Source organism: Oryx dammah, unplaced genomic scaffold (assembly GCF_014754425.2).
Source record: "Oryx dammah isolate SB20612 unplaced genomic scaffold, SCBI_Odam_1.1 HiC_scaffold_22, whole genome shotgun sequence".
Taxonomy (NCBI): domain Eukaryota; kingdom Metazoa; phylum Chordata; class Mammalia; order Artiodactyla; family Bovidae; genus Oryx; species Oryx dammah.
In genome coordinates, this window is record NW_024070206.1 from 19,471,779 (window position 1) to 19,497,075 (window position 25,297).

The window sequence follows — 25,297 nt, forward strand, 5'->3', positions numbered from 1 at the left end:
ATAATCCATGTAAGTGTGTATGTGCTGTGCATGTGTTTCCTTCTGATCTCTAGTGATGGTCCTGAGATCCTACGTGGCCTGGAACTGGACCCATGCACAGTTCTCTAAAAGGATGAGATAGGAAGCGACTGTTTATTTAGCCAAGTAGCCGGGACCACTCGTCCTCCCACGGGCAGGAAATACTAAAATAGTGAACAAAGATAAACTCCAGAAAGAAAAGGGATTTCCTCAGCGCTGATCTGGCCCATCCTTTCCGTTTAAGCCCATTCATCAAACTTCCCATCACCTTAGTGGCACACTAAGTAAATTTGGGGAACCAAACCCAGATTGCTGAAAGCTAAGTTATGAATAGGTGTTTCAGACAGTTTTGGCTTCTGCGTGTAAAATAAAATGAGCTCGTGTAGGTAAGATGACCTGCCGTTGGGGACCCTATGATTAGCGATGCTTCCTGTTTATGTCTTGAAGAAAGATCAGAGTTCTTTGGGCTTCACACAGTGGCCACCAGAGACCTGAGGGGCTTACGTGGTTGAGTGGCAGTCTGCACTTTTTCCTCATTTCTGGAATTCACCTCACTGACCTACCGGTAAATTACAAACCATATAATATTCTGGGTGGATAGGCAGAGACTGCAGTGTCTTCTGTTTTTCATTTATTTAGGCTGGAGGAGAAAAAATAGACTCTGAAGAGGCCCTGATCTATGAAGAGGACTTAGATGAAGGAGACGGTGCTGAAGGCGATTTGGAGGAAAGCACGAAATTAAAACTCTTCCGCAGGCTGGCCTCCGTGGCCTCCAAGCTGAAGGAGTTTATTGGCAACATGATAACTACAGCGGGCAAGGTTGTTGTGACGATTTTACTGGGTTCATCAGGTGAGAACCTCCGAGTCCTGGGGTGCACAGGGAGCGAGCTGGCCAATGATGAAAGAAGGAAACCGTTCTATTCCGCGGCAACAGAATCATAACTGTAGCTTTTGTGAAACTGGCCACATGTACAAACCACACACACACGCACACGCACACACACACACACACGTAGGTTTTCCCGTTCAGCTGTAGGTTTTATGTATTAGATGGTTTCTGTTAACCTCTGTAAAGGAGTCTTTTCCCTTAGCAGTCAGGTGGCGTTGTTTTCTACGTGACCAACAGGACCACTGTTCACCTCCCTCAGAGCCTGTGGGTGGTGATCTGTGATGAGGGACCCTTTTCTGTCCCCATCCAGAGCTACACGTGGGCTTTCGGGAGCTTGTCTGTTTACACTGAGTCATTAAGTCTCTTAATTTAACTCTTCAGGATAGAGTGTTTTTCTTCCCCGGTTAGATGGTAATCTCACAGCACACACGCCCACTTCCTCTCCCTGTTGGCTGCAGGCTGCTCCTTCCATAAAAACCTTATCTCCATCTTTGCCCCATCCCCATTGCCCCAGAGTTGCTGCGAACTTTATTCCATCCTGCTTCTGTGAAGTTTCATGAGATGAAGCAACTGTTTTTCCATAGGAGAGTTAAAAGATAGAAAAGTGAAGAGTATTTCTCAGGAAATGTAACTCAGGACTTTCATAAGAAGTTGTTTCAAAATGCTCCCTGCCAAATTTTTAAATGCCTATGAAGGAATGATTTCATTTGACATTTCCACTTTTAGTGATAGAGCAAATCACATTTTGTCAGGCAGGACAAAGATTTAATGAGGTTTTATCTGCCACTGAATGCAGTATTATCGTGAACGCTCGTCAACAGACAAGCAAAAGTAAATCATTATTTAAAAAACTTATTGAGGACAGTTAGAACGGACAGAAAATATTCCTGAAAAACTGGGGGAGAAATAGAGAGATGGGAACAGGCAAATAAGCATGCTAAATTCTACTGGTTGGAGAAGCGAATGTTTGTAGTCAGGGCTCAAGTGCCACAGGTAGGATTTCTTCATCATCTGATATTTCCCCACGTTTACAAATTTCACTTTACATGTGACTTTTTTTCACAATACAAATAGCATTAATTCTGATATCATCAAGAGAGTGTGATGAATTTTACTACAAGCATAGGAGGCGTTCTTCATCATCCCCAACAGTGACGGAGTCTGAGCTGTGCGGGGTTTCCTCCTTTCCATGTTTCTCACACGTGCCCCCGCCCCCCCGCCCTCTCAGGGATGATGCTGCCCTCTCTGACCTCATCTGTGTACTTCTTCGTGTTCCTGGGCCTGTGTACCTGGTGGTCCTGGTGCCGGACCTTCGACCCCTTGCTGTTCAGCTGTCTCTGCGTCCTGCTGGCCATCTTCACTGCGGGACACCTGATCGGACTCTATCTGTACCAGTTCCAGTTCTTCCAGGAAGCCGTTCCCCCCAACGACTACTACGCCAGGTAAGAGGCATTGCTGGACATTTGATGATTCCGTAAGATAATCCTCGAGCCCTTAGGAGGACCCTACCGGGCCCTGAGCCTCTGCTAAGTTTCTTCTGATGCCCACTGGTGGGTCAGCCAGGCTTTGGTGGGGATGGGGACACGGTCTCTGCCTTGACTGTATTGGCCACACAGTCTGGAGGGAAGAGGTGTTGCTTCAGGTGAGGGTGCTGCTGGGATGAAGCGGAGGGAAGCTACTGTCTGCAGCAAGGAGCAGACACATGGTCTCGGTTGAGGAAGGAGACCAGGGAGAATGTTTTACAGCAAAGAATAAGAAGGACATGTCAGAGCATCTGTGGGAGGGAGCTCTTGAGGGCAAACAGAGGACAAATTGAGGGTCAAAAAGAACTGAGTGACCTTAAAAATGTAAAAGTAAAAACGCATGAGTCCATGGTGTGTGTGTGGGGTGCGGGTGGGGGGGGAGAGTGAGAGAGAGAGAAAGGTGAGAGAGAGAGAGATTTTATGTGCTTCAGTTGAAGCTGACTATTATCCCAAAGTCTTATATGAAAATGAGAATTCAAGGTAAAGAACTCAACATTTATTTTAATTTTTTGGAAGGAATTCTAGGCTGTTCTCAGTTAATGAGGGAAAACTCCTCCTGACAGGATGTCACTAGCTAATGAAGGAAAAGGGGTGCTGGAATCAGAAAACTACCATTTACCAATTCTTCATGAGATACTTAAATCTATTCACAAATTGAAACCATGACTTAAAGAGGCTCCTGCGACGAAGATTGTTTGCAAGGATGACACAGTATAAGCTTGCTAATCATTTGCTAATTGCAAATGGAAAAGCCCCTTCTGGGGTAGTCAGCACCTTGACCAGTTGATCCAAACTTTACCAGAGTGGGGTCCCTTGACCTTTCAGACTTCTAGTCTGGATGCAGTATGGGGAATGAGGCACTGTATTGTTAAGGCTTTAGACCTAACCTCCAATTTCCAGAAAATATAAGGGGCAGGAATGTGGTTTAATTGACTCCATGGGGAAGCAGTCATTAAATCCAGACTGTAGAATGTAAGGGAAGCGACCTGGTCTCTTCAAAAACCAGCATTCTGAAAAAGAAGTGTGTGTGAAGGGTGTGGGCAGAGACCGTTCTACTTCAAAGGAGAAGCAAGGAAGCCTGCAGACAGATGAGAAGCCCAACCCTGGATCACATCTCGATTTAAGGACAAATCCTTTTGAGATTAAATGGGGAAATTTCAATATTCACTGGTTATTAGCTGATAGTACAGACTTCCCGTCAGAGAAGGTGATGGCACCCCACTCCAGTACTCTTGCCTGGAAAATCCCATGGACAGAGGAGCCTGGTAGGCTGCAGTCCATGGCGTCATGAAGAGTCGAACACGACTGAGCGACTTCCCTTTCACTTTTCACTTTCATGCATTGGAGAAGGAAATGGCAACCCACTCCAGTGTTCTTGCCTGGAGAATCCCAGGGACGGGGGAGCCTGGTGGGGTCACACAGGGTCGGACACGACTGAAGTGACTTAGCAGCAGCACAGACTTCCCGTTAGTTCTTAGGTGCATGGTTGTATGTGGTTATCTGGGAAAATGTCATTATTTTAGAAGATACAGGGTGAATTCTTCAGGATACACGGACTTGAAAAACAGAGGAGCCAAGACATGGAAACACCTAGGTGTTTGTTGATGGACAAATGACAAAAGAAAGAATAGTATACATATATGAGGAATGTTCTGGGGAAGGAAATGGCAACCCACTCCAGCATTTTTGCCTGAGAAATCATACGGACAGAGGAGCCTGGTGGGCTACAGTCCGTGGGGTCACAAAAAGTTGGACACGACTGACCAACTAAGCGTAGCACACAGGGAATGTTACTTGGCCGTGAAAAAGGAGGAAGTCCTGCTATTTGCAACAACCTGGGTGAACCTGGAGGGCGTTGTGCTGAGTGAAATAAGTCAGAGAAAGATGAATACTGTATAACCTCACCCCTTATGTGGAATCTAAACAGAAAGTCAAACCTAAAGAAACAGAGAGGGGAGTGACAGTTGCTCGCTGGAGGGTGGGGAGTATAGGCAGAGGTGGAAAAAGGTACATATTTTCAGGTATGAGATTAGTAACTCTGAGGATCTATATACAGGGGCACTGTAGTAGTAGCAATGCATTGTAATAACATTATACTGACATGTGCTGAAAATAGACCTTAAACCTTCATACCACAAAAAAGAAAAGAAAAAGAGTAGCTATGTGAAGTGATTATTAACTTGATTGAGGTGCTATGCATCATTTTATAGTCTATGCTTATATCAAATCATCATGCTGTCCACTTTAAATATACTACAATTTCACATGTCAATTGTACCTCAATAAAGCTGGGGGCCACTGAGAAGTCTCTTTAATGATGCGGATTTGCATAATATTTATTTTAAGCAGAAGTGGATAGATACAAAATTTCAGTGCAGACATTAGTTCTAGGCTAAGTGAGTCTTAGTTTCTTCTAGATATATAATTTTTGCTTTACTGAACACATAGAGAAAAATGATTTTACTGTTGCAAGATCGTTAGTTCCAGACTAAATGAATATTTCAGTTCTACTAGAAGTTTAATTTTTGGTTTTATTGAACACATAGAGCAAAAAGTTTTGCACTGTTGGACTTTTAAGGGATGATTTAATTGGAAATGTTAAGTTGTATACCTTCTATGGGGATGTGGTCACTCTACATACCCCAATTTAAGGCTCTTTTCTGCCATCTAGAGACTGATAATAGGAAATACAAAGACTATTCTGAACCACCTTGAAAACACCTCTTCTGTAAAGGATCATTTAGTAAATATTTTAGATTTCGCAGGCCTATAGTCTCTGTGACAATTTTTTCAAGAAGCCATTTTAGTGCAAAAGCAGCCCTGTACGAGATTTTCAGGTTTTGGCTAGGTTCTAGCAAAACTTTGTGGACACTGAACTTTGGATTTCAAAATATTTTCACATTTCATGAAATACTATTTTGATTTTTCCCAACCACTTAAAAATGTAAAAATCATTATTAGCTCATGAGTTATAACAGGTGGTAAACCAGACTTGCCAACCAAGTGTGTGGGTAATAGCAGTCTTAATAGTGTAATAACTTACCATCTTTATCTTTTATTGGGATTGCCTCAAACTTAAAATTATGGTTGTAAGTTATTAGAGACACTTTGAAGATAATACCTTTAAAAAGTTTAAAAGCTTCATCACTATACTCTTATAGAGTCATTAGAAGTTGGGTGGTTTATCAGAGTATAGATAGTTTGTGCTAAACAATGCAATATATGTACATTCATATATATGTACATACATATAGATGTGTGTGTATACACATATGTTTGCATGTAAGCTGCCTTATTGTACTTTCTTCCTCCATCAACTTGGTGAAAGTAGGACATTGCCTTTTAGCCTTTGAAAGCTTGGAAATTTGCATATTTTAAATGATAGCTTTTTCTTAAGGCATAATTTCAACGCACTGCTATCCACCAACTGAGCTGGCAGAAAACAAACTGCAAATAAGCAGGAAGAAAAAGTCATCCTGCGTGGGCGTTTGTCACAAATCATAACCACAGTGACTCCAGTCCATGTATCTAGCTTCGGATGTGGCCGTCCTCAAAACAATCCAAGTCGTTTTTGTCTTCTTGTAAGCTTTCAAATATGCTTTCTGGTGAAGGTTAGCTTTATTTTTAGAATATATTTAGAATACTTTTAGAAATATTGAATTGATTTGTTTATCATTAGGATGCTTGTTGGTGATTGTTTGGGAAAGTATAAAAAAGAATCAGGAAAAACACTTAAATAATCCTAACTCCCAGAAATGCTGTTCATTTTTGGTCTGTATTCCCCCAGTGCTTTTCTGTGCATAAATGTGCTTTTTACAAACAGACTTTGAATCGTGATGATTGACTGTTGCACAGTATGGTGCACAGGATGGTCTGTAACTTGCTCTGTGCAGCTTCTGCATCTCTTCATGTCATGAAATGTTCCTCTAAAGTGTGATTTTTCACGGACTGCAAAGCTTTTGATTGCGTTTGGCTGTGTAGCTGTGCTGTAGTGTAGTCAGTCCTTGATTTCTGACCCGGGAGATTTAGATTCTTCATTTTTGCTCTCTTGAGCATCCATGTTACTTATGAATTTAGGAAAAACTCATAATGAGCAGAAGCAGCCCCGGGGTCCCTCAGCTATGTGGGAGCCTCTGCCAGGCTGGCTAGTGCTCTGCGGAAGGGCATGGAGGTTTCCCTGGTCCTAGGAGCACACGATGTTACTCCACAGGTCTTGACACAGCTGTTGTGACCTGAAATCCGGCTCCTGTGTGGAGCACTCCTCTGCGGGCTTGTGTTTCTCTAGGGTGATGTCTTCTTTCAACCCAGGGGTCCCAAGAGATCATATGATTCCTTCCAACTCCACTCGCAACTGGGTGGAGCTCCTCAAAGGTTCTAGCCAGGGAAGCCTGTGGAGCAGGTGGGTACTGGTCCCTACCAGTAGTGGACAGGGCAGATGGGAGACTGGGAGGACATAGACAAGGGGCAGGGAGGAGGGCTTCCCGGGGAAAAGTTAGTGATTCCCACCTGTTTGTGCACAGAACTGTCCAAATTCTCCAAAACCAAGTTCAGGGCTCTTTTCTGATAGTTATGAGCTTACCTATGGGAAGATTGGGCTTCCGTGGTGGCTCTGAAGGTAAAGAATCTGCCTGCAATGTGGGAGAGTAGGGTTCAATCCCTAGGTTGGGAAGATCCCTTGGAGAAGGAAATGGCTAGCCATTCCAGTATTCTTGCCTGGAGAATCCCATGGACAGAGGAGCCTGGCGGGCTACAGTCCATAGGGTCACAAACAGTAGGACATGACTGGTGCAAATAACACCTGGGAAGGTTAAGGCAGAGTGAGAGTAGGATATGAGACGCTGGAGTATATGGTTTACACAGTTATAAACCATAAAAAATTCAGTGCCCCCTCTTGTGAAGTTGATCCAGCACAATAAAGCTTTAAAGCTAATCCACATAACTTACAAAAGACAGATAACATACCACTCAGCACAGTTTGTTTAAAGGAATAGAGCCCAGTTCCAGTGTATTCTGGCAGGTCTCCCTAAGGAAAATGGCAGACTAAACAAAATTTGGCTTAGCTAATCCCAAGTATGGGACTCTCCAAAGGTTTTGTATTTCCTCGGGAATTTCTGTAGACAGCAAACACCTTACACTTTGAAGGCCAGGAGGCAAGGGTCAGGGTTCAGAGTCCTCACCTGGGTTCCTCTCTGTGTTAAAGCCACCAGTCCCAGCCAGCTTGTGTCCTGTGGGTTTTCTGCACAGAAAGTGTGGGACGTGCACTGTGGAGGACAGGACCAAGGCAGGTGGGCCTGACTTGCTCTGTGGTGTCCTTGAATGTGAGCTGAATGTGTTGAATGCTGTAAACAAACATCTCCTTGCTGGTGACTTTACAAAAAGCCAGGTTTAATAGTGTCAGCTCACTGTTGACTGTTCCCTTGCAAAGATGACACTGCAAGTAATTCTGAGGTGAACTCATGTAAAAACAGTCCTGGGCAAAGCGGGGGTGGTGGGGGGCGGTCCTTGTTTTCTCACCAAAATTATCTGGACAATCGCAGCAAACATTCCAACGTGGGCCAGGTGGAGGGCTTGGCTGGGGAGTCAGCGTCTACTGTTTTCGTAGTCATGACTGAGAGTGATGGAACCTGTAGGTTTTCTTCTTCTGTGTGTCATGAACATTTGTGCACAGTGAGCACTCATATGGGGCTGACTGAATAGCCCTCAAAGTCACGTCTCATCATTTCTGACTGGCTGTCATTCCAACCTCTGCATTTTCTCTGCGACAGTCACAGTCACTTTCTCTATACTGCAAGGGTTGGACTTCTTTGCTCAAATTCATTTGTTGTTTTGCTGCTTTTTTTTTCATCTTAGATCCTGCAATTTGAAAATGAACAAGAATTGTGGGAAAGGACTGGGAGAGATTCAGGCCATTCCCTTTGGAGGCAGCATTCTCTATTAAATAAATACACAACAACTTGTCCCATGTCCGTTTCCATGTCCTGTTTTAACAAATCACAATAAGAAAATGCGCTTTATTTAGTGAAGGAAAAACATGTTTATTCCAGTGTTAAAACAGTATAAGAAAGAAAAGCCAAAGCCTCAAACTTCAGCAATATTTAACCATTCTGTAACAAATAAGAAAAATGGGGGAAAAAACATGAAAAGTATAGTATTGTTTATTATATTTATCCTATTCTTACACTAGTCATTAAAATGTCAGTAATGGCTGGAAGAAGCACAAGCTGGAATCAAGATTGGCGGAAGAAATATCAGTGACCTCAGATATGCAGATGACACCACCCTTATGGCAGAAAGTGAAGAGGAACTAAAAAGCCTCATGATGAAAGTGAAAGAGGAGAGTGAAAAAGTTGGCTTAAAGCTCAACATTCAGAAAACTTAAGATCATAGCATCTTGTCCCATCACTTCATGGGAAATAGATGGAGAAACAGTGGAAACAGTGTCAGACTTTATTTTTGGGGCTCCAAAATCACTGCAGATGGTGACTGCAGCCATGAAATTAAAAAATGCTTACTCCTTGGAAGAAAAGTTATGACCAACCTAGATAACATATTGAAAAGCAGAGATATTACCTTGCCAACAAAGGTCCATCTAGTCAAGGCTATGGTTTTTCTGGTGGTCATGTATGGATGTGAGAGTTGGACTGGGAAGAAGGCTGAGTGCTGAAGAATTGATGCTTTTGAACTGTGGTGTTGGAGAAGACTCTTGAGAGTCCCTTGGACTGCAAGGAGATCCAACCAGTCCATTCTGAAGGAGATCAGCCCTGGATGTTCTTTGGAAGGAATGATGCTAAAGCTGAAACTCCAGTACTTTGGCCACCTCATGGGAAGAGCTGACTCATTGGAACAGACTGTGATGCTGGGAGGGATTGGGGGCAGGAGGAGAAGGGGACAACAAAGGATGAGATGGCTGGATGTTATCACCGACTCGATGGACATGAGTCTTAGTGAACTCCGGGAGTTGATAATGGACAGGGAGGCCTGGCGTGCTGCAATTCATGGGGTTGCAGAGTCAGACACGACTGAGCGACTGAACTGAACTGAATGTGTCAGGAGTCATAATGGCCCTGATGCTGTGTCTTTTTCTTCTAGTTTGGAGAAGCCAATGGGCTCCTAGAAAGTGACACAGTGCAATCACTCTTGTGTTGTGTCTGGTGCCGCTGGCTTTGCAGGTGCTTGTCTAATGTGGCCTGTTCTAGTGCGTTTGCAGCCTTACCTGGGACAGCCATGGTGCTGCCTCCTCATCAGAGCCGTCTTAGCCTCGCTAATGGAAACAGCACAGAAAGACGAAATTGTTCATAATGGAGGCAGGTTGGTGAGAACTTCATCTGAAAGCGGTCCAGTGTGGGGAAAATTAATGTCAAGCAGGTCATTTTCATGCTGAGGAATGTAAATGAACCTGTGGTTAACACTTCCCCTTTTTGTTAAGGGTGTCCCCACCAGGGAGTCAATGGTTTAATTTGCCCAGTTGGTAAGTGATATAACAGCAACCAAACTCTTGTTTCTTTTTGGATTAAGTAACTGAACTCAGACCCACTTTATCTGTGCTCATCTAAAAGGCAAAAACTGGGAACCAAGAGAAACAAATTGACTTTCCACAGATAAATGGAAAATCAATAGAATGTAAATACTTGACCCTCGAGTCCATTCAGGGAATCTCCACAACCTGATGGTCACCTGCGGCCGTGAGTGGGTGTGGTGTTGACCCAAGACCCCTGGGAAAGAGGGGTCCCTGGGTGGGATGTCACCCTGCCACCCAAGTGACACCTGGCATCGTGTTTAAAGCAGCCACTGCCCCTGACCAGGCAGACGAGCCTTCACACTGGACGTCTGTCCAACCTGAACCTGAAACCTCCCAGCCTGGGCTTCTGGAAGTGCACCCTCGACCAGCTGTGTCTCACCTTTGTTCTTGAGCATGCCTCTCAGGAAGGGTCTTCTTCCAGTGTCCAGGAAGGACCCACCCTGTCCTGTGACCTGGTTTCTTTGCTGACCTGGAGGGCAGTCAAGCTCTGGAGATTGCACAGAGCAGCTCACCTGCACGGGTCACCGCGAGTCAGGACCTTTCTGCCCAAGTGCTGTCCCCGGTCTCAAGGATAAAATATAGTCCAGTGAAGCTTGCCAGGTGAAAAGATGACTCGTTCTACATTTAATCTTTCAAAATATGAAGAGGAATAGAGATTAAGCAGAGTTGGCAGTTATTTTTTTTCTATATTTGCTCCAAATGATTAGTATTAATGAACATATTACAAACTATGCCTGGATGGTACATTTAAGTGCTTTCAACTTTAAAAATTAATAGCAAATTAATGATGGTAAAAGTTCTTGTGGTGGGAAGATGGAATAATCCTTCAAGTTAAAATAACAGCTGATGAAAAATTAAAGTGATCTTTTAAGAAAGGGTATTTTGGAACAAAACAATTATTTTGCTATCAAACATTTTGTTGGAAAGTGTGACCATCTTGTTTATTAGAGCTAAGATTCTCATTCATAGATTGGACTTTGATTCAATGCAGTAACACCTCATTAATTTTTTAGACTGTAGATAAGCCAATTTGGCTAACTTGCAAAGTATTTTGAGGACAAATATACAGAAGGATGTTGCCTCATAACTGCTTGGCTTTCTGAAGTTCAGAGTGTTACTTATGCAATAACTGGCTGCTGTTGTCTGCATTGTTTTCTTTTTCCAAACTTTAAACTTTTTATTTTGTATGAGTGTAGCTGATTAACAATGTTGTGGTAGTTTCAGGTGAACAGCTAAGGGAATCAGCCATACATATACATGTATCCTTTCTTCCCCCAACCCCCTCCAGTCCAGGCTGCCACATAACATCGAGCAGAGTTCATGTCTGTACAGTGGTCTTTGTTGGTTATCCATTTTAAATATAGCAGTGTGTTCATTTTAGTTCTAAACAAACTGACCCAGAAGTAAGAGGTTAGCTCTGGAAATGGGAGCTGAGAGGCTTTGATTTTTCTCTTCAGAGTTTCTCTAAAGAAGCTTTTTTTCCTGAGAAAACTTAACAACTGTTTTCATAAAGTTGCTAGTTATTCATTTTTGGTGGAAATAGTATAATTGTTTTTCTTACAGCTTTCTTGATGTATAATTGATATGAAATAAACTGCATAATTTAAAGCTTACAGTTTGATCAGTTTTGACATAATCATACCCATGAAACCATCACCATAATTAAGGGAATGAATATACCCATCTGTCCCCAGAGCTCCATCATCCCCTTTGTAATCTCTCTCCTGTCTTCATCCTCCTTCATCCCATCCCCAGGTAAACTCTGATGGCTCTCCCTGACTTGATTAGAGTATATTTTCTAGGACTTTCTATAAACAAAATCATGTAGTATGTACTTTTAAACATTACTGTTGCTATTATTATTGTTATAATTAACATTATGATTATCCTGGGTGGGGACAGGACATTTTGCAGTGTGAGAGTTCATTTCTTTTTTTCATTCTCTCTTAGTAGAGTCAATCTTTTTAAATTTGGGCATTCTGATTGTTGTGTAGAGGCAGTTCATTGTGGTTTTAATTTAATGCATTTCCCTAGTGACTAATGAGGCTGAGGATCTTTTTCATGAGCTGATTTTACATTCATGTATCTTTCTAATGAAGTATCTGTTAAAATATTTCACCCATTCTTATTTGTTTTTTAAAATTTATTTTTAATTGAGGGGAAATTGCTTTACAATGTTGTGTTGACTTCTGCCATACAACAATGAGAATCAGCCATGATTACACATATATACCTTCCTCTTGAGCCTCTCTCTCCTCCCCCCATTCCACCCCTCTAGGTCATCACAGAGTGCTAGGCCGGACTCCTTGTGTTTTATAGGAACTTCTCACTAGCTATCTATTTTACACACATGTGCATGTTAAGTCACTTCAGTCATGTGCAACTCTTTGCAGTGCTATGGACTGTACGTCGATGCTACTTTCTCTTCATCACACTCTCTTCAGATCGTATAAATCTTTCACTTTTTACCCATTTTTAAAAAATCATGTTAACTTTGTTTTCTTACAGTTGAGTTCTGACAGTTGTTTAGGACCCGAATCATTTATCAGGTATATGTTTCTGGAAATATTTCCTCAGTCTATGGGTTATCATCCTTTTACTAGTGTCTTTGCAGGAATAGAGTTTTTAGTTTTGATGAAATATACTTCATAGTTGTTCTTTTGTGAATCCATGCTTTTGGTGTGGTAGTTAAGAATTATTTGCCAAGCCCAAATTCACAAACATTTCCTCTACATCTTCTTCTCAGAGTTTGTTTTGCCTTTGGTGTTAAGTAGTCCAGAATAATTTATTGAAATGACTGTGTTTTCTTTTGCATCTGTTGAAAATCATGACCATGATTATGTGGTTGATTTTATATATAGACTATTCTATACAATTCGTCTCTTCATCTTTATGTCACTGTCTTGATTACTTATAGCTTGATGTCTTGAATTTAAGCATTGTCAGACTTTCTTTTTTCTCTTCTTTTTTTCTTTTAATTTGAAGTTGTTTAAGCTACTCTAAGCCCTTTATGTTTCCATATGAATTTTAAATCAGCTTGTCGATGTCTATAGCAAAGCCTGCTGGGATTGAATTTGTATGACAGAAGAGTTGGTGTTGAATTTTTTATCATTATTTTAAAATTTTTCCTTAAGAATTCACTTATGAAACTATGTGAGTCTGAAATTTTCTTTATGGGAAAATATTTCAGCACAGATTCAATTTCTCTAACAAATATAAGATTCTCAGGTTATTTCTTCTTGAATGAGTTTTAGTAATTTGTGCCTTTCAAGGAATTTTCCTTTGCATGTAAGATGTCAAATTTATTAGCATAAAGTTGCTAATAATGTTGAGTTTGTTTTCTTTAGAATATTTGTAGAATCAGTAATGATGTTATTTAATTTATTGCAGAGAATAATTACTTAATTTATTCAGAGAATTTGTACTGTCTTTTTTCCCTATTCAGTCCACATGTCCACATTTCCATCTATGATTATTTTTCTTCTGCATAAAATAATTTTTCACATTTTTTGTAGTACACCTTCTGGTGATAGATAATTTTGCTGGGTATAGAATTCTAGGGTAATAGCTTTTATTTTGCTGCGTTAAAGATGTTCCCTCACTGTCTTCTCACTTGTATTGTGTCTGACAATAAATCTGAAGTTCTTATTATTCTTACTTTATATATTAATATTGATGGAAAATCGCACTCACCTTCCTGATAACTGATTCCCTGAATTAAAAAAAAAAAGAAAAAGAAACAAACAAAAAACCCAGCTTTAACATCCATTCCATGATTGAGTTTGAAACTGATTAACGTTACCATATTTCCATGATACATGCCCATTAAAATATATTCATGTTTTCCTAAAATAGAAAATTCCCAAGAATGGGAAAAGCTTATACTTTTTCCACTTCACGGAAGGACAAGGACACTTCACGGAAAGCCGTTTCCTATGATGTAAACCTGAGAAACTTAGGGCTTTATCCTAGAAAACACAGAAGCATTTTATGTGGACTTTACAGGAGATCTGGGCTTTAGCTAGACTTCTGCCAATTGTTCCCTTTTCTGGATGTTTGCTTCTTCCTGGAGGTTCTTAAGCTACAACTTTTCCTACGGAAGATTTCTTGCTTTCCCCTGTTTGAGCATGCCCCCATAGATGAATTATCCAGCCTTTTTCCTTCTGTATCTCCGACCTTTCTGACACTCAGTGAAACTCCTTGGTCACTAGTTTGCAGGTTTCTCTTCCGTGCCCTTCAGATAAACTAAAATGTAAGAGCCAGCAACTGGCTACTCCACTGGGGAGTGAGATCCCTCCCATGGGGTCAGTGAGGTGCCCCTGTGCCCTTCCGAGGTAATGCCTGCTGCTCTCATGCTCAGAAAGTGAAGTGAAGTCGCTCAGTTGTGTCCGACTCTTTGCGACCCCATGGACTGTAGCCTACCAGGCTCCTCTGTCCATGGGATTTTCCAGGCAGTAGTACTGGAGTGGATTGCCATTTCCTTGTCCAGCGGATCTTCCTGACTCAGGGACTGAGCCCGGGTCTCCCGCATTGTAGACAGACGCTTTACCATATGAGCCACCAGGGAAGTCAAAGGGGTGGCGCAAATCACCGCTCTGCACCCACCATCCAGGCGAAGCAGTTCTATGTAAGGAGAACTTGATAACCACCTTCCAAAGGATGAACAGCTCAGAGCACATCTCCTAAAATCATTCTGCCATATTTGAGTAGTTTCCCACTATCATGAATTCTCGATGATGACAGGGATAGTATCTTATTTGTTTGCACATCCTCGACAATAACTATAATGCTCAATAGACTCAGGACTCAGCACTTAAAAGGACAAATTTACTAAATGTGTCCTGTAGTGGAATCTTCCTATGACTAATGCCCTTTCCTGAGGGTTTCCTGATACCCTTGGGGTTTTCCTATTTCACCGCTTACTGCACCTGAGAAATGGAGTGGTGTGATTTGAAGCCAGCAGACCTGGATACATAAGCCCTACCACATACAAACCTTTGTATTCATTTGTGCCTCAATCTACATGTGTAATGGAGCCAATAGCAGACCCCCAGCAGAGCTGACCTCAGACGTTCAACATAGTGCCTGATTTATCAGAGGAACTGCAGAGTTGGCTTGGGTCTCTTTCTTTCTGCCTATGTAACTTCATTGGTTATTAACTATGTAGGGCTTTAAAATGAGGTATTCAAATCCATGCTTACATTATAGCTACTTGGGGAAAATTATGTTTGTGGGTAATAGAAATGCCCACATTTGATATTTCTCATCCTGTGCTCCCAACACGGAAGGCTGCAGGTTTTAGGGACCGAACTTGGTCTTGTCATAAGAAGCTGTATGGAATGACCAACTGGTCCTGGGAGTCCTGGTTCTGACTCATTTCTACACTGCTCTCAGAGGTGAAAATGTGTTTAGACACAGAAAATAGGTCATAAATCTAGAACATACATAGCATATAAATGTTCTTGAGATGTGGCATCATCTCAAGTAGGGTAGTGAGCCTTCAATGGTGAAATGGCAAGGAATTTCCACATGGCCTCAGTGTGTTCATTAGCTGTCCCCCTTCTGAAGACAACACACCTTCTTCAGTTCAGTTCAGTCACTCAGTCGTGTCCAACTCTTTGCGACCCCATGAATCGCAGCATGCCAGGCCTCCCTGTCCATCACCATCTCCCGGAGTTCACTCAGACTCAAGTCCATCGAGTCCGTGATGCCATCCAGCCATCTCATCCTCTGTCGTCCCCTTCTCCTCCTGCACCCAATCCCTCCCAGCATCAGAGTCTTTTCTAATGAGTCAACTCTTCTCATGAGGTGGCCACAAGTACTGGAGTTTCAGCTTTAGCATCATTCCTTCCAAAGAAATCCCAGGGTTGATCTCCTTCAGAATGGACTGGTTGGATCTCCTTGCAGTCCAAGGGACTCTCAAGAGTCTTCTCCAACACCACACTTCAAAAGCATCAATTCTTCGGCACTCAGCCTTCTTCACAGTCCAACTCTCACTTCCATACATGACCACAGGAAAAACCATAGCCTTGACTAGCTGGACCTTAGTCGGCGAAGTAATGTCTCTGCTTTTGAATATACTATCTAGGTTGGTCATAACTTTTCTTCCAAGGAGTAAGGGTCTTTTAATTTCATGGCTGCAGTCACCATCTGCAGTGATTTTGGAGCCCCCCAAAATAAAGTCTGACACTGTTTCCACTGTTTCCCCATCTATTTCCCATGGAGTGATGGGACCAGATGCCATGATCTTTGTTTTCTGAATGTTGAGCTTTAAGCCAACTTTTTCGCTTTCCTCTTTCACTTTCATCATGAGGCTTTTTAGCTCCTCTTCACTTTCTGCCATAAGGGTGGTGTCATCTGCATATCTGAGGTTATTGATATTTCTCCCGGCAATCTTGATTCCAGCTTGTGTTTCTTCCAGTCCAGCGTTTCTCATGATGTACTCTGCATATAAGTTAAATAAGCAGGGTGACAATATACAGCCTTGATGTACTCCTTTTCCTATTTGGAACCCCTCTGTTGTTCCATGTCCAGTTCTAACTGTTGCTTCCTGACCTGCATACAGGTTTCTCAAGAGGCAGGTCAGGTGGTCTGGTATTCCCATCTCTTTCAGAATTTTCCACAGTTTATTGTGATCCATATAGTCAAAGGCTTTGGCATAGTCAATAAAGCAGAAATAGATGTTTTTCTGGAACTCTCTTGCTTTTTCCATGATCCAGCGGATGTTGGCAATTTGATCTCTGGTTCCTCTGCCTTTTCTAAAACCAGCTTGAACATCAGGGAGGTCACGGTTCATGTATTGCTGAAACCTGGCTTGGAGAATTTTGAGCATTACTTTATTAGCATGTGAGATGAGTGCAATTGTGTGGTAGTTTGAGCATTCTTTGGCATTGCCTTTCTTTGGGATTGGAATGAAAACTGACCTTTTCCAGTCCTGTGGCCACTGTTGAGTTTTCCAAATTTGCTGGCATATTGAGTGCAGCACTTTCACAGCATCATCTTTCAGGATTTCAAATAGCTCAACTGGAATTCCATCACCTCCACTAGCTTTGTTTGTAGTGATGCTTTCTAAGGCCCACTTGACTTCACTTTCCAAGATGTCTGGCTCTAGATTAGTGATCACATCATCATGATTATCTGGGTCGTGAAGATCTTTTTTGTACAGTTCTTCCATGTATTCTTGCCACCTCTTCTTAATATCTTCTTCTGTTAGGTCCAGACCATTTCTGTCCTTTATCGAGCCCATCCTTGTATGAAATGTTCCCTTGATATCTCTAATTTTCTTGAAGAGATCTCTAGTCTTTCCCATTTTGTTGTTTTCCTCTATTTCTTTGCATCGATCGCTGAAGAAGGCTTTCTTATCTCTTCTTGCTATTCTTTGGAACTCTGCATTCAGATGCTTATATCTTTCCTTTTCTCCTTTGCTTTTCGCCTCTCTTCTTTTCACAGCTATTTGTAAGCCCTCCCAGACAGCCATTTTGCTTTTTGCATTTCTTTTCCATGGGGATGGTCTTGATCCCTGTCTCCTGTACAGTGTCACGAACCTCATTCCATAGTTCATGAGGCACTCTATCTATCAGATCTAGGCTCTTAAATCTATTTCTCACTTCCACTGTATAATCATAAGGGATTTGATTTAGGCCATACCTGAATGGTCTAGCGGTTTTCCCTACTTTCTTCAATTTAAGTCTGAATTTGGTAATAAGGTGTTCATGATCTGAGCCACAGTCAGCTCCTGGTCTTGTTTTTGTTGACTGCACAGGGCTTCTCCATCTTTGGCTGCAGAGAATATAATCAATCTGATTCTGGTGTTGACCATCTGGTGATGTCCATGTGTAGAGTCTTCTCTTGTGTTGTTGGAAGAGGATGTTTGCTATGACCAGTGCATTTTCTTGGCAAAACTCTATTAGTCTTTGCCCTGCTTCATTCCGCATTCCAAGGCCAAATTTGCCTGTTACTCCAGGTGTTTCTTTACTTCCTACTTTTGCATTCCAGTCCCCTATAATGAAAAGGGTATCTTTTTTGGGTGTTAGTTCTAAAAGGTCTTGTAGGTCTTCATAAAACCGTTCAACTTCAGCTTCTTCAGCATTACTGGTTGGGGCATAGACTTGGATAACTGTGATATTGAATGGTTTGCCTTGGAAACGAACAGAGATCATTGTGTCGTTTTTGAGATTGCATCCAAGTACTGCATTTCGGACTCTTGTTGACCATGATGGCTACTCCATTTCTTCTGAGGGATTCCTGCCTGCAGTAGTAGATATAATGGTCATCTGAGTTAAATTCACCCATTCCAGTCCATTTTAGTTCGCTGATTCCTAGAATGTCGACGTTCACCCTTGCCATCTCTTGTTTGACCACTTCCAATTTGCCTTGATTCATGGACCTGACATTCCAGGTTCCTATGCAATATTGCTCTTTACAGCATCGGATCTTGCTTCTATCACCAGCCACATCCACAACTGGGTATTGTTTTTGCTTTGGCTCCATCCCTTCATTCTTTCTGGAGTTATTTCTCCACTGATCTCCAGTAGCATATTGGGCACCTAATGACCTGGGGAGTTCCTCTTTTGGTATGCTATCATTTTGCCTTTTCGTACTGTTCATGGGGTTCTCAAGGCAAGAATACTGAAGTGGCTTGCCATTCCCTTCTCCAGTGGACCACGCTCTGTCACACACCTTCTACCTGTGCAAAATTGTCCCATGGACAGAATGCTTTTATTATAAGGCAGGGTTCTGCGCGTGTAGGGTTAAGCCCAATTACAACAACCTGGCAGACCGTTAAGACACACGTGTGCCAAAAAGGACTTCAAAGGCGTGATACAGAGCCCAGGGGACTCCATGCAGTTTTTCCAAGCTTAAGAAAACAATGTTGTGCGGAAACTGTCAAACTCCAGTTTCTCAAAAATGTCTATGGGTTTGGCATGGAAATGTGTTTAAAGCATAAGTAGGAAACTAATGAAAAAACACGTTAAACTTTGGCTGTGTTTTTCATATGATGCAATACAGAGGGGAGGGTGGTTGGAAGCCAGAGCAGCAAGAACATGTGTGTAAAAGTGGTCTGTCCTCACCCAGATGGGCTGCTATAAGGACAGGGGAGCATCTTTCTGGGAGGACCACTGAGAACTAGATTCAGTCTCCTTCCAGCAAAGACATTTGTCGAACTTTGAGGAAATGCCTTCAGGGGAGTGGAAGCACAAACCTCATTTTCTGTGGACATCTGACCTGCCTTGCCTTCTTGACAGCGTGTCCTTGCTTTTATTCATGTGTAAAACTAATTCTGTTTCCCACCTGCCAGCAGTTAGATTTTTGGCCTTTACTTGTGCTGACTGCACCATGGGGTTTTAGAGGAGGAGGTTCTGTCCCCATCTGCTGGTGGCTCCCCATTCTGAAGGGTCGTCCCCACCACCTGCCCCACCCTGTGACCCCGTAATGCAGGATGCTGGACACACCAAGCCACAGTACAATTAAATTGTGAATAACAATGATAGAGAAAAATAGTAACAGCATCACAATAGAAAGTACATCTTGTGAAAGGGAATCACAGACTTCTCACCAGAAATTATACCAGTCTAAATGCAAGAGGACAACATCCTTCACATTCTCCTGGAAAAAAAAATCAAGGTGTGATTTTATATCTAAAGGTATATACGATATACCTAAAGGTATGCTGCTGCTAAGTCACTTCAGTCGTGTCCAACTCTGTGCAACCCCATAGACGGCAGCCCACCAGGCTCTCCCATCCCTGGGATTCTCTGGGCAAGAACACTGGAGTGGGTTGCCATTTCCTTCTCCAATGCATGAAAGTGAAAAGTGAAAGGGAAGTCGCTCAGTCGTGTCCAACTCTTCGCAACCCCATGGACTGCGGCCCACCAGGCTCCTCTGTCCATGGGATTTTCCAGGCAGGAGTACTGGAGTGGGGGCCATTGGTATAATAAAGGTCAAATAAAGATGTTCTCAGGTGAAACTGACGGTGTTTGGCACCAGCAGATCTTCATGACACACGGATATATATTTTTTAATAGTAAAGGGTGTTTTGCAGACTAAAGAAAGTGATTCTTGGTAAAAACTCAGAGTTACAAATAAAAAGCTCCTGAAATAAGATTCACCTCTTGACTATCTCTCGGTGAAGTTTTGTAAAGATATTGTGTCAACTGGTTAGTGAGTGAGTATTTGATTGGAGAATATGCCTCCAGGTGTCAGTATGAAGGGCTCGGATCGTAAAGATCTCTGAGCTCTTGAAAGAAAAGGCTAAATTAAAAGCGTGGTATCTAAGGTCATGCTTGCAAGGAGGGCTCCATCAAAAAACTTGAAACATGGCAGTGATGTACATAAATTGGAGCCCTGTGCACTGTTGGTGGGAACATAAACTGATTGTAGCCACTGTAACCACAGTACAGTGGTTCCTCAAACAATTAAAGAGAGACCTACCATATGCTCCAGCGATTCTACTTCTGCGTATATGGCCAAAATATCAAAAGTGGGATCTTAAAAAGGTATTTGTACACCTGTGTTCATGGCAACTTATAATAGCCAAAAGGTGTAAGTCTCCATCCTTGGAGAAATGGATAAAGAAAATGTGATCCATCCATACAATGGTATATTATTCAGCCTTCAAAAGGAAAGAAATTCTGACACTTGCTGCACCAGTGAATGAACCTTGAGAACTGAGTGAGATAAACAGTCACTAAGGAACAGATACTGTGTGATTCCACTTAGAGTCTACCAGGTGCGTGGCATAATCATCTTGATGGAGACAGAAGATAGGATGGTGGTGAGCAGAAGGGGAAGGGGGAAGATGGGGTGGGGTTTTAGTGTTTAATGGGGACAGGGTTTTAGTTTTACAAGATGACAAGTTTATGGATTGGTTGTACAACAGTGTAAATGCAGTTAATACCCCTATACTGTACACTTAAAAATGTAAGATGATAGATTCTGTGTTATGTATGAGATCCATATAGGAGATTGCAAGGAGAAAGTCACTCAGTTGTGTCCAACTCTTTGCAACCCATGGACTATACAATCCACGGAATTCTCCAGGCCAGAATACTAGAGTGGGTAGCTGTTCCCTTCTCCAGGGGACCTTCCCAACCCATGGTATGTTATCTGTATTTTACCACAATTTAATGTTTTTAAGTGGGGTGTTATTTTCAGTATTTTGTATTTCCTGCAAATGGCTGGGTTTCTGTATTACCAGAGACCAGCAGATGTGATCTGGAGTGAACCTGAAAACAGGTGGAGGTTTTATAAATCTGCCAACATGTGCAAGGAGAAACAAACACCTAGCCAAGTCATAACCACCACGTGCTGTCAAATGCTGGGAGTGCTTTGGAAGGGGAGAAAAATCACGAAGCAAGTGCTCCATGGAGAGTGGAGAGACAGTTGTGCTCCCTGCCAAGGAGGAGGAGGAAGAGAAGCAGGAATCTGATAGGAGTGGGGGTGGGGATGGTCACTAATATCACCCTGGCCTCATGATAATAACTGCAATATCTCTGAGAGGTTTTACAAGTGGAGAATTCATAGTCTTGGAAAACCTTAGAGCTGCAAAAAATGGGACATCAAAGTCAAAGGAAGTTAACATGTAAAAGCTACAAATGATTGAAGCTTTCCAGGGAGACTCACCTGACATGTAAAGTGAGTCATTCACTTAGTAGAGTCATTTCTGAGAAAAAAATTCATATAAAATGAACTTCTTAATGAATCACATTTACACAATTTCCCGTTATATAATCATATCTGATTATATATTAGAAATCTACATTAAGAAAACACTTATTGACAGTTTAGATATAAACTTCTAATAAGTGTGCCAAGATTTAGTATTAACTAGATTTTTGAACCAGAGGAAAGGCCATCTGGGTAATGTTGGTATGAATTTTATACATACACAAACATACAAAGAGATGGGAATACCAGACCACCTAACCAGCCTCTTGAGAAATCTGTATGCAGGTCAGGAAGCAACAGTTAGAACTGGACATGGAACAACAGACTGGTTTCAAATAGGAAAAGAAGTACGTCAAGGCTGTATATTGTCACCCTGCTTATTTAACTTATATGCAGAGTACATCATGAGAAACGCTGGACTGGAAGAAACACAAGCTGGAATCAAGATTGCCGGGAGAAATATCAATCACCTTAGATATGCAGATGACACCACCCTTGTGGCAGAAAGTGAAGAGGAGCTAAAAAGCCTCATGATGAAAGTGAAAGAGGAAAGCGAAAAAGTTGGCTTAAAGCTCAACATTCAGAAAACAAAGATCATGGCATCTGGTCCCATCACTCCATGGGAAATAGATGGGGAAACAGTGGAAACAGTGTCAGACTTTATTTTGGGGGGCTCCAAAATCACTGCAGATGGTGACTGCAGCCATGAAATTAAAAGACGCTTATTCCTTGGAAGAAAAGTTATGACCAACCTAGATAGTATATTCAAAAGCAGAGACATTACTTCGCCGACTAAGGTCCATCTAGTCAAGGCTATGGTTTTTCCAGTAGTCATGTATGGATGTGAGAGTTGGACTGTGAAGAAGGCTGAGTGCCGAAGAATTGATGCTTTTGAAGTGTGGTGTTGGAGAAGACTCTTGAGAGTCCCTTGGACTGCAAGGAGATCCAACCAGTCCATTCTGAAGGAGATCAACCCTGGGATTTCTTTGGAAGGAATGATGCTAAAGCTGAAACTCCAGTACTTTGGCCACCTCATGAGAAGAGTTGACTCATTGGAAAGGACTCTGATGCTGGGAGGGATTGGGGGCAGGAGGAGAAGGGGACGACCGAGGATGAGATGGCTGGATGGCATCACGGACTCGATGGACGTGAGTCTGAGTGAACTCCGGGAGATGGTGATGGACAGGGAGGCCTGGCGTGCTGCGATTCATGGGGTCGCAAAGAGTTGGACACGACTGAGCGACTGAACTGAACTGACTGAACTGACAAACATACAAATGTATGATTTAAAGATGCATATATTATATATGGGGCATCCCCGATGACTCAGACAGTAATGCTGCAATGCTGGAGACCCAGGTTCAATTGCTGGATTCGGATGATCCCCTGGATAAGGGCATGGCAACCCACTCCAGTATTCTTGCATGGAAAATCCCATAGACAGAGGAGCCTGGTGGGTTACAGTCCATGGGGTCACAAAGAGTCAGACACAGCTGAGCGACTAAGCACAGCACAGCTCATGAATGTGTCAGACAAGCTGGTTGTATTCTGTGGATCAGAGCCAGATCTTTGTTGCATCTTTTTAATATTTCTCTTTGTTTTTAAACAGGTTGTTTGGTATCAAATCAGTCATTCAGACGGACTGTTCCAGCACATGGAAGATCATTGCCAACCCCGACCTGTCCTGGTACCACCACGCCAACCCTATCGTCCTGCTGGTGATGTACTACACGCTGGCCACTCTGATCCGAATCTGGCTGCAGGAGCCCGTTGTAAGGACCAGAAGTTTTCATGGTCTTGTCTGCAAAGTAGCAGGAGACTCCGGGGAAAGGGTTCGTTCCTATCAACTGCTGACTGTAGTATATCCTGAAATAACTATAGTGTTCTTATCAGAGTGTTTTCTTTCCACACAGAGCCCTAAGCAAGTACAGATTCTATCAGATCAAAGACCAGCTTCCCTGTGTTAGCATCCCCCAGGCTGCTCAGAGGGCTGGTGGTGAGGGCAGTGAAGCCTCGTTTTCATTGAGCACTCACTAGTTGCCAGGCCAGGTGCTGGGCTGTTTACATACAGATGCTGTACCCATCTTAGAGATGAGGAGACCAAGGGTAGAGAGGTAAATCACGCACTTGATGAACAGTAGAAATCAGATTCAAGCCCATGTTCGCTGACAATGCAAGGGTCTCTGACCACGCAGACTGTTGTCATGGCGATTGGAGTTTCCTAAAGCTTAGACTTCTGACCACTGATGATATGATGGGGACTGACCACCCAGACTGTTGTCATGGCGACTGGAGTTTCCTAAAGCTTAGACCTCTGACCTCTGATGATATGATGGGGATGTCCCCACTCTCGGTAGTGCAGTAACCCCTAGGGTCAAAGGACAGGGCTGAGGACTGGGCTGTTCCCTGTGGGGTTATTCGTAGAATGTGGTATGTTGGGGCACCATCAGGGAGGACAGCTTGTGGTCCCTTTCTTTTCCTTTTCAGTGACAGCAACTTCAGTCCCTTTCGTTCTCCCAAAATGACTATGAGAAGTTCAGCTGTGAGGGAGACAGGTGGCATAGACGGGGCTGCTATGCAACACCTCACGGCCACGTGCCGAGCGGGGTAGGGGATGCTGGGATGGGGGCAAAGGTGAGATCCCAGGCTGGCACCTGCTCCCCTCCAGCCCCATCCATGCGGTCAGCAGCTAGGCTACCAGTGTGTACTGAGAACGAGCCAGCATCTCAGACCCCAGCCTGGGGCCACAGGTAGAGCATCGGCCCAGAGGAGGTGAGGGGCTGAACATTTTACAAGAAGAAAGGCAGCCCCCAAATATGTGAGCAGTCGAGGCACAGGCATCCTTGTTTGCTGGGGATCTGCCTGCCTCCCTGTGTGTAGGGACCCTCACCCTGGCCCACAGTACAGGCGTCCTGTTTACAGGGGTCTCAGGTCTCACTTTCCCTGGACCCTGAGATGGCAGTGGTGACAGGATGATTCCAGGCTCACAAAGAGTCCCAGTCACCTTGGTTACCTTTTCCTCCGAGTCTCTTCTAAGATATGAGGGCGCCAGTAAACCCCTTACAGTGTTGCTGCACTTCCTTCCTGCACAAACACACAGGTATCGGTACATGTAGACGCACACATACAACGGTGCGAAAGAAGTTAAAATGTGAGAAGTACTCTGAACTACGTCTTAGGCAGTGATGGAAATGACCTTAATGCCTTCGGGTTCGTAAGAGTCCCAGTGCCCCTGGCTTTCCCTTGGTGCTTCAGGCAGGAGCTGCTGGGCTGTTCCAGCCTCTCGGGCCCCGGAGACTCTTGACCTCCTTGGCCCCAGGCTGTCCAGGAACCAGGGAAGGCAGAGAGTGGGAAGGACAGGCCACATGCCAGGCCACACGGTCCACAGCAGGCCCTACCCTACAGCGTCTGCGGGTGTGTGCAGAGCAGGGTCTCATTCATACCAGGTCGACCCTTGGGGGTCAGTGTTTTAAATGGGGCTGGCACTCAGGACTTCCTCACCAAGGTGGTGATGGAGGGCAGGTGCCTGGTTGTATTAATATCATGATTCCAGGTGGCCTGGTAGGTTTCATGAAAAACATGAGTTCTGCAGTAAAAGTCTATGATGTAAGTTTGAGAAAGAGAGGAGCAAGTGTCTGGAGCTGAATGTAAGACTCGGGCTCCCTGGGGTCTAGTACTCTG

The 25,297-nt window shown here is 43.2% G+C and overlaps 1 protein-coding gene across 1 annotated transcript in view; it reads left to right on the forward strand.

Annotated features, from left to right (window-relative positions):
• PIEZO2 (piezo type mechanosensitive ion channel component 2) overlaps positions 1-25,297 on the forward strand; it is a 262,558-nt gene that overhangs the window by 156,267 nt on the left and 80,994 nt on the right. Inside the window, exons 6-8 of the mRNA XM_040264615.1 lie at positions 658-868; positions 2,136-2,349; positions 23,226-23,388. Of these exons, the coding sequence (XP_040120549.1) occupies positions 658-868; positions 2,136-2,349; positions 23,226-23,388 (588 nt within the window). The remainder of the gene's footprint in view (positions 1-657; positions 869-2,135; positions 2,350-23,225; positions 23,389-25,297) is intronic.